Below are 14259 nucleotides of genomic sequence, written 5' to 3'. Positions count from 1 at the left end.
TAGTACGTATGGTCGCTGTGGGGACAGCATTGCGCTGTTTGACTTCAAGCCTATCAACTCCCGAGATGAGGCTGGTGTAACCGAAGTGAAATGGCTAGCTAGTTAGCGTGCGCTAATAGCGTTTCAAACGTCACTCGCTCTGAGCCTTCTAGTAGTTGTTCCCCTTGCTCTGCATGGGTAACGCTGTTTCGATGGTGGCTGTTGTCGTTGTGTTGCTGGTTCGAGCCCAGGGAGGAGCGAGCAGAGGGATGGAAGCTATACTGTTACAATGGCAATACTAAAGTGCCTATAAGAACATCTAATAGTCAAAGGATAATGAAATACAAATGGTATAAAGGGAAATAGTCCTATAATTCCTATAATAACTACAACCTAAAACTTCTTACCTGGGAATATTGAAGACTCGTGTTAAAAGGAACCACCAGCTTTCATGTGTTCTCATGTTCTGAGCAAGGAACTGAAAAGTTAGCTTTCTTACATAGCACATATTGCACTTTTACTTTCTTCTCCAACACTATGTTTTTGCATTATTTATACCAAATTGAACATGTTTCATTATTTACTTGAGGCTAAATTGATTTTATTGATGTATTATATTAAGTTAAAATAAGTGTTCATTCAGTATTGTTGTAATTGTCATTATTACAAATACATTTTTAAAACTCTGCCGATTAATCGTTATCGGCTTTTTTGGTCTTCCAATAATCGGTATCGGCGTTGAAAAATCATAATCGGTCGACCTCTAGTCCTGATGTCCAGAAGTTATTATCGGTCATAAGAGAAGGTAGAGGCAACATTCTGTACAAAATAAGTTTAAAAATAAGTAACAAACAACGGAAATAAACTAACAATAAAACACAATTGGTTGGGGACACGTAAAACGTCAGCCTTCTCCGGCCCCTGAACTCGTGTATTTTCTGCACTATGCATTGATATGGGCAGCAACCATGTAACGCTTTTCCAACATACAGACTGGTTATCAAGTGGCAAAGTATTGACATGTTTTTTTAAATTGAGAGGTGACCTTATAGTTTTCTTTGCTGTTAATAATTTTCACTCATCTGACCGCTTGCATGATGACGAGTTTCTCACGAATGGCCTATCTGGGTGATGTTTTTTCTCGACTGAATGATCTCAATCTATGATTACAGGGACTCTCTGCAACTATATTCAGTGTGAGGGACAAAATTGAGGCTATGATTAAGAAGTTGTCTGCATTAACAAGGACAACACTCTGGTCGTTCCATCATTGTATAATTTCTTTGGTGTGCAAATGAACTCAAGCTTCCGGACAATGTCAAATGTGATATTGCGAAGCACCCGAGTGAGTTGGGTGCGCAATTACGCAGGTACTTTCCCGAAACAGATGACACAAACAACTGGATTCGTTATTCCTTTCATGCCATCCCTCCAGTCCACTTACAGATATCTGAACAAGAGAGCCTCATCAAAATTTCAACAGACTGTTCTGTGAAAATTTAATTTAATCAGAAGCCACTGCCAGACTTCTTGATTGGGCTGCACTCTAGGGTATCCTGCCTTGGCAAATTGAGCTTTTAAGACACTGATACCCTTTGCAACCACATACCTGTGTGAGAGTAGATTCTCGGCCCTCACTAGCATGAAAACTAAATCCAGGCACAGACTGTGTGTGGAAAATGAAACGACTGAGACTCTCCAATACAACCCAACTTTGCAGAGTCATGTGCATCCTTTTAAGCATACCCTTCTCATTAACCTGTGGTGAGTTTTTCACAATGTTCAATGAATAAATAAAGTTTTATATGTAAGATGGCTATATAAAGAGCAAAATTATTGATTATTATTAATTGTGCCCTGGTCCTTTATGAGCTCTTTGTCATTTCCCACAAGACGGGTTGTGGGATCCAGGAGGGCATTGAATGTCTCTGCTGTAACCGAGAAGTTTAATCCTGACATCTAGCCACTTAGCTAGCAAGTTAGCAAATCATATGCATAGCAGAAGCCCAGATATGGATATCATTTATTTGACACATCATAGATTTCTTCTTCTTAGTTATAAGCAGTGGCGTTGCACATGCCCCCATGGAAAATCATACCGTTGGTATTTTGAAATACCCTTGTATACAGTATAAACGGTATATCGCCCAAGCCTACTTAGGCAGGACAATAACCCTCCTGCTTGTCTAGCTTACTTTTTAATAGACTTAACTTGGTTTCAATAAAAAAATCTAGGTTCTAAAGGGCAGTTCTCTATTTTGTTTTGGGATGCCTCTGCTGCACACTGCCTAAGAAAAAGTTTAGGTTTATGACACAGAATGCTACAAAATAATTGTTGAGATTCATTGCTATTGAGATGCCATTTGATGACCAATTTTTTGACAACCAATGAGTAAAGTTTATGTCTACAAATAGTTTTTTTTGATTAGGGTAAGTGTACCTATTAACCACACCAAAATCTAAGTTTAGACATTTCTAACATATTGCCCTAATATTAGGCTCCTGAGTGGCGCAGCATCCCAGTGCTCGAGGCATCACTACAAACCCTTGTTCGATTAGAGGCTGTATCACAACCTGCCGTGATTGGGAGTCCAATAGGGCGGCGCACAATTGGCCCAGTGTTGTTAGGGTTTGGCCGGCCGGGATAGGCCGTCATTGTAAATAAGAATTTGTTCTTAACTGACTTGCCTAGTTAAAAAAATATATAATAATCCTAAAAGTGAAATGTGAGTATAAAAATATCAATCTCTCATGTGAAGTTTTAGGACTGTACTTAAAACATTTTTTTAATAAGACATACAAATATTTGATGAGTCTGGACTGGGCTTAAAGGGTAACGAATGTACCCATTTTATTAAGCTCATAGGTGTTCCAAATAAGCCCACCTCTTAATTCATACATTTTAATACATTTCCAAAAGTTAACTTACAAACTGACATTTCTTATATAAAATTATATTAATATCCCCTAAAATATAAACTGATCATTACTATTCAGCATGAAAGTGGCACTCATAACAGAGGGGTGTCCAATCGTATACACAGAGATCAATGCGGACTTAGGCTTTTGTTCTTGTCAACCTGATTCAACTAATCATAGACTTCAATCAAGACATGATTAGTTGAAAAAAAAGACTAACACACACAACTTCAAATTAATTATCTGAAATATGATTCACATTTGCTGTATTGCTATTCTTGTTAATTAGTTCAATTTGTCTTCCTTAAACCTATCTGAAGACCGTTTCAAATCTCCCCCTCTACTGTTGTATTACAAAAGAATCACCAGGATGAATGAAGGACAACAATATGACATTGCCCCCACCCAAAAGTGCACGAGTAGTCATCTTCTTGTCCCTCATTTGTTTGCATTTTTGTCCAAACTATCCCTCAACCCTGATCTTATTATTTTCTGTCCACATCAACGACCAACTGTCCATTCCAAACGTATTGAAGAGAGTACAGAGGTTTTTAATTGTTCCTAATCGTTTGTAATCTTGGTAAAGGCACCATGGATCGATGCAACTTTTGCGTAACTATTTTGTTTGTGTTTTAATCAACTTAAATCTGAACAAAAAACATTTATGCTCATGTTCACTGAATATTAGGGATATCAACACTATCCATATGTTTCAATGCAAATCGGACGTAATAGGAACATACTGGGTTTAGTTGGAACAGTGATTTAAGATGAAAAAGACAGAATAGCAAAGTCTATTCAGAAAATATTTGGAAACCAATGGTTTGTGGTATAAATAGACACAGACTACAATATTATGCAACGTTAGTATTGATCATTTTGAAAAATATATATTTATTACCATTTACATTCTGTATAAAGGGAGTGTTTTTTTGTGCTACTATACCAATAAGCCCACCTGAGATAAATGTCAAATTGACAAAAATAGTGTCTGTGCATAACAATGCAAGGTTCATTTAACAGTTAAATAAGAAAAAATGCATTTAAAAATGTAAGCTGTAAATGCCTGAAATGTATTATCTTGTTTTATAGTTCACAAAGTTATGGTGTTACTGACATGAAGGCACAACTGTTAGCATGAGAAAAAAAAATTCAATTGGCAAGAAATAGTAATAATATATCAGAACATTCATCTCTTAATTTTACATCAAGTATGGTCACATCAAATATCTGAATAATGAGTTTATCTGAGGGTCGCCTCAAGTTTTATTGCAGCTTTCAAATTGGTCATTACTGGGAGGTTACACAACTGTCAATAACTACAATAATCGGATTGATTTAGAATAAAAACCGTTAAAGAACAACCAGATTAATCTGGTTGAAACATTACTCAGCAGGCAATGTTTATTTTTTCTTTGAATCCGAAAATGGAATTGGCCTTAATATGTACACTTACTCTAGACCTTTTTACACTATTTGAGGTATCTGTATCGATACAATTTTTCAACTCCTATATGTTTACTCATTAACGTGTCTGAATATTATCTGCAGATGAGTGTTTTTAATTTGACCCCCCCCCCCCCTTTTTTTTTTTTTTACACGCGTTTATAAATAAATAATGCATGGTTGATACTGTGTCAAAGTTTTGTTTGTCTATTGTGTTGTATTGAAATTCTCACTCTTCCTATGCGGTTTTGCGTTTCTGGCAGGCTATTCGCACTGTCAAAAGAGTGGGAAACTAAAACAGTGGCGATAGTTTGAAGAATGTTATGTTAAACTCGTTAGTGTAGATTCTCGGAGCTGCATCCACTCGTTCCTTGTCCTAGATTCGGCGCGTCATCAAAGCATCCTTCACGCGGAAGTCGATGTAGGGATTTTTTTCAAGTTTTGACTTGCGCAGTAGATCCTAGGGTGTAGTCGGATATAGTTATTTTCCTTCTGAAGTTTCTCCATGGCGGTGGACACAAAGCACTGAGAACGTGGAAGTCTGCGTTAGGGCAAGGACAATACTTCTGGAAGGAACAAACGCATTTTTAAGGAGAAGCAATTGAAAGTTTTCCGTATGGTTTTACTTGTTTCATCAAGATTGCGGTAACTGGGTAGTTACCAATAAGTTGAAAGTTCAAAGGTGTAATAGAGGGATTCGTGTAGTTGTAGCTTAAGTTTGAAACGGCTTTTAGAATAGCTGAGAATGGGTTGGTTTATTCAAGTTTTGTTTTCATTTACTTGTTTGGCTGTCTTCAGCCACAGTGCTATGGATGAATGCACTGACGATTCGAGTCGTCCTCAGCGATGCATGCCAGAGTTTGTCAACGCTGCTTTCAATGTCACTGTGGTAGCTACCAATACTTGTGGCTCTCCACCAGAAGAATACTGCGTACAAACCGGGGTTACAGGGGTCACCAAGTCGTGCCACATCTGCGATGCCAGGGATCGCAGACAACACCACAGTGCTGTGTACCTCACCGATTACAACAATCAACAGGACACCACCTGGTGGCAAAGTCAAACTATGTTAGCGGGCATCCAGTATCCACACTCAATCAATCTAACTCTTCATCTTGGTAAGTGTTGATTATATTATGTTTCAAGCGCATAAAACAGTCCAATATGTTTAGCTACCGTTGTTACCGTAAGAGCACTATTCATCTCATCTGCAGACGGATTAGGGGGTGGCTTTTTAACTCCGAGCAAACATTGACCTCGAAACAACTGTTCATATAAACCACGAATAGAATGGAATAGGTTTGGTTTCAATTTGAAAACAAATTCTAGTTGACAAGCCGAGATGTATGGCAATCACACACTGACTGCTTAATTATTTGCGGCGGACAAGACAGCTCCTGGCGCCATCAGTAGATACCATTTTTATTTTTTAAACGTTATTTAACTAGGCATGTCAGTTAAGAACAAATTCTTAGTTTCAATGAGGGCTTAGGGACAGTGGGCTAACAGTTGTTTTGTTTTTTTTACCTTGTCTTGTCATTGAATTCTATCTGTGTGTAAAATATGCCTAAAATATATATTTGCGTTTTCTTTGTGTATACAGTCATGAGAACGGTTATCATGCTCTAAATACATTACATTTAACCAGAGGAATGGATTTCTCAGTTAGTCATTCTTTTACATACTGGAATTTGCGCAAACTGCCGCACAGCTGAAAGTTCTAGACTCGAGCTATGAATTTCAAATGCTCCTTCTGGGTCTTGTTAGCTTTGACTAATGAGTATTTTATTGATTTTATAGAGTAGGCCAGATGAAATGGACGATAATGTGAGACGACATTTTAAGTTCAACTGTGTGGGGGTCACATGTTGTGGAGACTCATCAACAGGCCTATGTACTGAAATATAACTATACTTCCGAACAATGATTGGAGGAGTGCTTTTTCTAGAGTTAATTTCAAATGATTAACTTTCCATTAAGTATTTGAGACGAGTTTCAGTATTCACCCAGCACTACTGTTTTAGTGCTCGACATTCCTGAGTGGTTTAGTCAGGTCTCCTTGTAGCTTCTTTGTATTCTAAGGTAACAAACTTTGATAAGCTGGTGGACTGTAGTCACCTATTCTATACTGAACAATTTATATAAGCGCAACAATTTAAAATATTTTACTGAGTTCCTATATGAACTATCAGTCAATTGAAATAAATACATTGGGCCCTAATCTGCAGATTTCATATGACTGGGAATACAGATATACATCTGTTGGTCACAGATACCTTGGAGGGAAAAAAAAGGTAGGGGTTTGGATCAGAAAGCCAGTCGGTATCTGCTGTGTCCATTTGCCTCATGCAGTATGACATCTCCTTCGCATAGAGTTGATCAGGCTGTTGATTGTGGCCTGTGGAATGTTGTCCCTCTTCTCTTCAATGGCTCTGCGAAGTTGCTGGATATTTTCAGGAACTGGCACACTCTGTTGTACACGTTGATCCAAAGTATTCCTAACATGCTCAATGGGTGACATGTCAGGTGAGTATGCAGGCCATGGAAGAAATGGGACATTTTCAGCTTCCAGGAATTGTATACAGATCTTTGCGACATGGTGCTGTGCATTATCATGCTGAAACATGAGGTGATGGCGGAGGATGAATGGCACGACAATGGGCCTCAGGATCTCATCAAGGTGTCTCTTTGCATTCAAATTGCCATCGATAAAATACAATTGTGTTTTTTGTCTGTAGCTTATACCTGCCTATACCATAACCCCACTGCCCCCATGGGGAAATCTGTTGACATTAGCAAACCGCTTGTCCACACAACGCCACACACGTGGTCTGCGGTTGTGAGGCCGGTTAGACATGCGGCCAAATTCTCTAAAACAATGTTGGAGGCTGCTTATAGTAGAGAAATTAACGTCCAATTCTCTGGCAACCGCTCTGGTAGACATTCCTGCAGTCAGCATGCCAATTGGTGCCTCCCTCATAACTTGAGACATTTAGTGGCCTTTTATTGCACCTAGGGCTGTGGCGGTCACGACATTTCGTCAGCAGTGATTGTAAAGCAAATAATTGTCAGTCTCACGGTAATTGACCGTTAATTAACATAAACATATTCTCCTGGCTTCCACACACAGCCTACAATTGTAAATGGAGGCCGCTTTCCCCGGTGGCTTATTTTCATGCCTCCCAGGTAGCCTATACTCCTGTTGTTAATGTAACCAATGTGCTTACTATAGTAAATATAGTAGGCCTAGCCTATAGAAAGCTCATGGGATCCTCCTCTTTTTATTAATGGCTATCACTCTGTTTTTTCCCGCAATTGCATATCTGATAGAAATGTTGTGCAACATGGGCTTTCATGAAGTGTTAGGGTAGCCTAGTGGTTAGAGCGTTGGACTAGTAACCGAAAGGTTGCAAGTTCGAATCCCCGAGCTGACAAGGTACAAATCTGTCGTTCTGCCCCTGAACAGGCCGTCATTGAAAATAAGAATTTGTTCTTAACTGACTTGCCTAGTAAAATAAAGGACCAAAAAAAATAAAAAATGTTTGATTACATTTGCCTTGATGTTAGTGATTTTAGAGGGACAATAGAATGCTAAGTACCAGGCAGTTAGAAAGTTTGGTAGGCTACTAATGACCAGCAGCAGCATCAGAGCTTGGAGAAGCCTAATTACCATGACTAAACAGTCATGGGGAATTTGACTGCCTTCATGACTCCTGTGCCGGTAATACGGTCACCGCTACAGCCCTAAGTGCACCAGTGTAATGATCATGCTATTTAATCAGCTTCTTGATATGCCACACCTGTAAAGGGGATTGATTCTCTCTTGGCAAAGGAGAAATGCTCACTAACAGGGATGTAAACAAATTTGTGCACAACATTTGAGAGAAATAAGCTTATTTTTTTGTGTGTGTGTAAGGAAAATGTCTGGGTTCTTTTATTTTCCGCTCATGAAACATGGGACATGTTCAGTCTACATGTTCAGTCTACACATTCCGCCATAACGCGCTCAAAGCACAATACACTTCAGGATAAGCACACCATAGCCAGGGGTAGGAAACTAGATTCAGCTGCGGGAACATATCATTAGGTTAATTCCTGGTGGTTTTTTGGGGGGTGGCCCCTGAAAAGTCACTCAGACTGGTTTCAGCCTGCTGGCCGCCTGTTGCCGACCCCTGCCATATGCCATTGTTACTCAACTGTAATGTATAGTTTGGAGGACATATTCTGGTTTGGTGATAACCCACTTGATAATACAGTGTGGTTTCTGTCAGTTTCAAAGTAACCGGTAGCCACATTGACTGGCCTGTGTGATTACAGTATCTAGGCTATTTGATGCGTAAAGAGGGAGATTAGATTGAGCTCTGTAAAATATCATTTCCTTTTGTAAAGTAGCACTCAAATTTGCAATTCCAATTGACTCTTGGCATTACCTAAGCTCCTGGTGCAATGAGCCCTGACATTCAGGATTGCTGATGCTGTCTTGGTGATATTAGTGTGATTACTATAAATGGCATGAACACTACTGTGTTATCTGACATACAGGTAACTGCCAAAATAATGGAAACACTTGAGTAAATGAGGGATACAAAGTTGTTTAAAAGCAGGTGCTTCCACACAGGTGTGGTTCCTGAGTCAATTAAGCTATTAACATCCCATCATGCTTAGGGTCATGTATAAAATGCTGGGTGGGGCCATTATTTTGGCTACCATGGCTATGCCCCCATAGGATGACAATGCCCCCAACCACAGGGCATGAGTGGTCACTGAATGGTTTGATGAGCATGAAAATGACATAAACCATATGCCATGGCCCCCTCAGTCACCAGATCTCAACCCAATTGAACACTTATGAGAGATTCTGGAGCTGTGCCTGAGACCGTGTTTTCCACCACCATCAATAAAACACCAAATAATGAAAGAGTTCCAGACTAGGTTTGAGCGAAATACAGATGGTATGATTTTGAATACCGTTTAAAAAAAATGTGTGTGTGTGCTATGCCACTGATTTTAACTATAAGTTAAGTATAACTATAATAAAATGATATCAAACTCAGGGCTACAGCTAACTTGCTAGCTGAGTGGCTTGATTTCAAGATCACGCTTCTTGGTTACAGCAGAGCTTGATTTAGATCACGCTTTTTGGTTACAGCAGAGATATGTTTTTTATTTTTAAGTAGAGCCACTGTGTGCACTTCCGGTAATACCGTATACCCTGGTATGGTATAGAAAAGGTATGACGGTATGAAAATCTGCAAACAGCCCAACCCTATATATCCAGACACTTGTAGATTCTATGCTACGGTGCATTACAGCTGTTCTGGCTCGGGGTGGCCCAAGCACTATTTAAGAAACTGTTTATTTGATTTTGTCAGTCACCAGTACTTTTCAAGCTTATTGAGTTAATATTATTAAATGTTAACAGTATGTCCAAGGGGGAAAAGTTAACCATTTCTGTACAGTCATACAGGCCTTCTAATAGATTACAAAGTCTCACAACAAGAGCACACAAGGCTGGCACCCTTGGCATGAATTGGCCTCTGTTAGTTTCCCATTATCACTAAATGCATAAGTTCACTGATTGTTCACATTATGTGAATCACTGTGGGGAGGTGACTAAGGGAGCGGGAAAGGATGTGCTTGAGCACCTATTCTGCTTCTCAGAAACTAAAAGCCACAATGGTGGAGGTGGTTGGCCTGTCTTCTTTTTAAGGCAGGCAGCCCTCTTTACATTCTGTTTGCCAATCTTTGTTTGAAGGAAACATCGACCTCACTCGAAGTATGTTTGTTGCTAGTTGGCTTGTTGAGGTCAAATAAAATATTTTCATTTGAAATCTTGCTGTTTGTGCGGCTATGCATTTGATTTTATTCTTTAGAGAATGATTGGCCTAGATGCAGGGCTCGACATTTGCTCTTGTCCGTGACAATAAAATTAAAAAAGTCAGACAAGAAGAATATTAAGTTGTCACAATGGACAAGTTTTAAAAAAATCTCACATCACAATATCAAACAATTACTCCAATCAGAATTGGATAAGATAGGCCAACATTGGAATAATATTCTAATTTAATTTTCACTTAAATATAAAAGCCTACTTGTCAAAGTGTAGGTGATATGCATATTGGCTACAGCCTCGTTTCCAAACCGATGCTGACATGAGGCGCCAGAAAATGTAGCCAAACCTTTAATAACGTAAATATATGCTAAACGTCAGTCATGTTTGATAGCTATAATAAAGGATAATTAACGGCATATAGGCTTGATTCTGTCAACATACTCGAGGCACGGTTTGTTCAGATCAAATGGTCACAAGACCGGAGAGTGAAGGACAGTGCCTGTTGCACACAGCACATCACCCACCTTGAATCTGAGTGGAGGTGGTTAGCATTTTGAAACTGTTTAACAATTAAGTTAGCTTTAGCTTTCTTCTGGAAAATGTGAAGTCCAAGATGGAAAAAGGGGGCGTTGTTGGGGCTGTGTTTCTGGGCCTAAGGAAGGCTTTTGATACTGTTAACCATAAGATTCTCATCACAAAATTGTCCAAGTTCAACTTTTCCCCTGATGCCTTGAGATGGATGAAATCATACCCTGAAGGCAGAACTCAGTGTGCCAGAGTGAGCAATGAGCTGTCGCCCACTCTTAGCTATGATGTGGGTGTGCCGAAAGGGTCAATACTAGGGCCCCTCCTGTTCAGCCTGTACATTAATGATCTGCCTTCTGTCTATAGTGAGTCTGAAGTTCAAATGTATGCAGATGATACAGTGATATATGTGCATGCAAAGAGCAAACAACAAGCTGCACAATAACTCACTACTGTAATGGTCCAGGTTACAAAGTGGCTCAGTGACTCGTGTTTGCATCAATGTGAAAAACAACTGTCTGCATGTTTTTCACAAAGAGGGCAACACTGCCATCAGACACACATAACTGCACCACTTATCACACATTCACAGAAGACATGGCTAAAGGTCAATCAGATTTGTGAACATAATCCCTAGCTGTGTATTGCTGCTTTCCATGTCTGTTGTCTGTAGCTTGTGAGGTGTGGAAACACTTTGTTGCTTTTATGGATTTTGTCTTGTTGGTTTTTGTTCTATGTTGCTCTGTCTGTATGCTACATCTTGCTTGTCCTATGTTACTCTGTGTGTGCTCACTGCTCAATGATTGTCGATATTGTAATTGTTTTTAATAACCTGCCCAGAGACTGCGGTTGAAAATGAGCCGGCTGGCTAAAACTGCAACTTTTTACTGAAACGTTGATTAATGTGCACTGTCCCTGTAATAAAAATAAAAACTCCAACTCAATTGTTAACCTGGCTGTTTTATGTCATTTTATTAAGCATGTCTTGTTTCAAAGTAGTCTTGTCAAAATACAAACTACCACAGAAATGTTGAGAGAATTATTTAATTGCTTAATATGCCATTGAAACCAGCATATTTCTCCAGTTCTATTGGTTTTCAAATCAACTTTATTTTATTGTCCAGCAGTAAAATGTGTAATCCTATTTGTATTAGTAACCCATGCTAGTTGATACATCTTTAGATCTCGATCCCTCTTGATTTCTAACAGATATTTTCATATCATCACATGAAACCGTTTGCGCTTTTGAGAACGGTGTTTTCCTGCTAATTGCATTTTGGAACATTGGGCCCTACAGCTATGTGCGCATTGTTAGCTTATATGAAGAAATAAAACTTTGTCAACATTTTAAACTAAACAGACGGATCTGTTGCGTCAGCCTCATTGCTTTTTACATTTTCTAATGTGCAGTGGCTGTATGAATTTTGGATCTGTCGTCCCAGAACTGTCTCAGAGACTGTTTTGAACCGTAGACACATTTTTAATCGGCCCAGGGATGACAGGACGCCCTTTAGTTCGAGCCCTGGTTGTAGTTGTAATGTTGCAATATTTTATAGGCTACCAACGGTGGCTAATCATCCACCAGGAGAGCCTTAAATTGTATTTTGAGGCAGGCTTGAATAGGCAAAGAAGCCAATAGGCAGAGTAGCCTACATGTTTGTTTTGATTCTCTGGGGAAGAAAAAAAAAAAGATAGTAATGCATTTTATTTTGTAAAGTGATTCCATGCATCGTACAATGATGTACAAATAGTGTGAGACCTTATTTGGGGAGGGACAAGTGACTTGTGTGTTAAGTCACTTAAAATAAAAGTACTGGTTAAATTACCATATTTATTTTGTTAAGATTTAAGCTTTTGTTTGTATATATTCAAGGCTTGGATGACTTTCATCTCAGTATGCCCTTGAAGGGCTGGTTTGGGCAGGAAGAAGGCATGTCCCGACTTGACAACACAGCAGACATTTAACTAGAGGTTGAAGATGTTTCCTGTCTTTCTAATACAGTATCCTCCACTCTTGAATCCGTAGGCCTCAAATACATGATGCCTTACAAAATAATGTTTGAATTGTAAGTTCAGGAAAGTTAATCCCCAGGCAAATTCTGTTCCCCAGTTTAGCCCACACTCAGTGCTGAAGAGAAATGAATATTCATGATGTGCCCATCTCTGAGGGGAATTCTCTTCACCTATGCCCTGAAATGTCAGTCTCTATGAAGAATGTGAACAATGAGGGAGACATCCCCTAGAGGTTTCTGTTTCAAATGTACTTTTAAAGGCATTTGTTGAGATCCTTAAAGGAGAAGGGAAGCTTTTTACTAAATGGCGTGGATTCTCCCTACTTAGGCTATTTAACAGTGCACAAATGGTTGCCAAGGTTGGTTACAATTTGTATTCCAAGAGGCAGCAACATGATTTAGTGAAGTAAATCTAATGAAGCAAACTGTTAAAACATTGTTAAATCTTTTACTCCTATGAACGTGCAGGGAACACCTGCAGGATATGAACAGCTCTGCCTATTATCCAGATAACAATCGTAAAATAGTTTATTAACCCAAGTTAGTGACTTTGATATGACTGAGGCATGTCCACTCAAAAAAACATGTAATTCCTATGTATACTTCAAAGAGTTAAATTAATGCTACTCACTTATAATATTGCTTTCAATGTACCACTGGCCAAATCTTCTGCTACTGAAGTTGTGCTTGAACTCTTTTGTATGTTCTATCCTCTGTAGGCCTACATCGGAAACCATTCACTATCAGGATGTGAAACACTTCACCATAACTTAACCCTTTGTGATCTGGGAGGTGGTTAACGGCCAGACTAGCTTTGGCCAGCACACAGAAGTGGTTTCTCTATCCCAGAGATGAGATGGTGCGCAGCAGTGTGGGAAAGCCTTTGGGAAAGTCTTTCTCTGGCCCCTGAGGTTCCCAAGTCATAATTTTCCTTGTAGGCTTTCCCAAACACAATAAAAGACAGTAATTTTTTTAAAGACTGGCCAGCTGTTGCAAATTATACCAATCTTAAAGTGGTGGGGGACGGGGCGATGAGCCGTCATCCTATTGTTTTGCTGGTGAATGAATTATCTCAGCGTGGGAACCTTGTATTTCTAACGCCCTAGGTTTTTCTGATGGTCACACAGATATCTGAATAAAAATTAAGTTTGAAAGGCTAAGATACATTTAACAAAGGACACAAATGATGAAATAACAAAGTAAAAATAAGCTCCGAAACCAAATTATCTGAAGTCACAATGAGAGCTCAAAGAGGCACTCGTTCGTTTATAAGCTATGCTGTAGTGGTTTCCTGTAGGGTTTATGAACTACATTCGGGTAGCATGTGTAGTCAGGCAGTGTCAATTATGCGTGTGCTTTGAATTTATGGCGACTTTGTGTGACGTAAATAAGCTAGGCTAAAGGCTTCCATGCGACAACTTGTTTGGATAATGTGTCATTTTTTTGCTAATATGATGCTGCGCAGGTGTATATAGTGGAATTGCATTAGTGCCAACATTGGGAATTTGTTTTGTAATTTCCCGGGTCTTGTCATTGCATTTTCTG

The 14259-nt window shown here is 39.2% G+C and overlaps 1 protein-coding gene across 1 annotated transcript in view; it reads left to right on the top strand.

Moving 5' to 3' along the window:
- Positions 1 to 4831: 4831 nt before the first annotated feature.
- LOC139376061 (laminin subunit gamma-1-like) overlaps positions 4832 to 14259 on the top strand; it is a 71174-nt gene continuing 61746 nt past the window's right edge. Inside the window, exon 1 of the mRNA XM_071118206.1 lies at positions 4832 to 5462. Coding sequence (XP_070974307.1) covers positions 5090 to 5462 — 373 coding nt within the window. The 5' untranslated portion in view covers positions 4832 to 5089. The remainder of the gene's footprint in view (positions 5463 to 14259) is intronic.

Source organism: Oncorhynchus clarkii, chromosome 20 (assembly GCF_045791955.1).
Source record: "Oncorhynchus clarkii lewisi isolate Uvic-CL-2024 chromosome 20, UVic_Ocla_1.0, whole genome shotgun sequence".
In the NCBI taxonomy this organism is placed as follows: domain Eukaryota; kingdom Metazoa; phylum Chordata; class Actinopteri; order Salmoniformes; family Salmonidae; genus Oncorhynchus; species Oncorhynchus clarkii.
The sequence above is the reverse complement of the archived record's forward strand: the minus strand, read 5'-3'. Positions and strand labels throughout refer to the sequence as shown.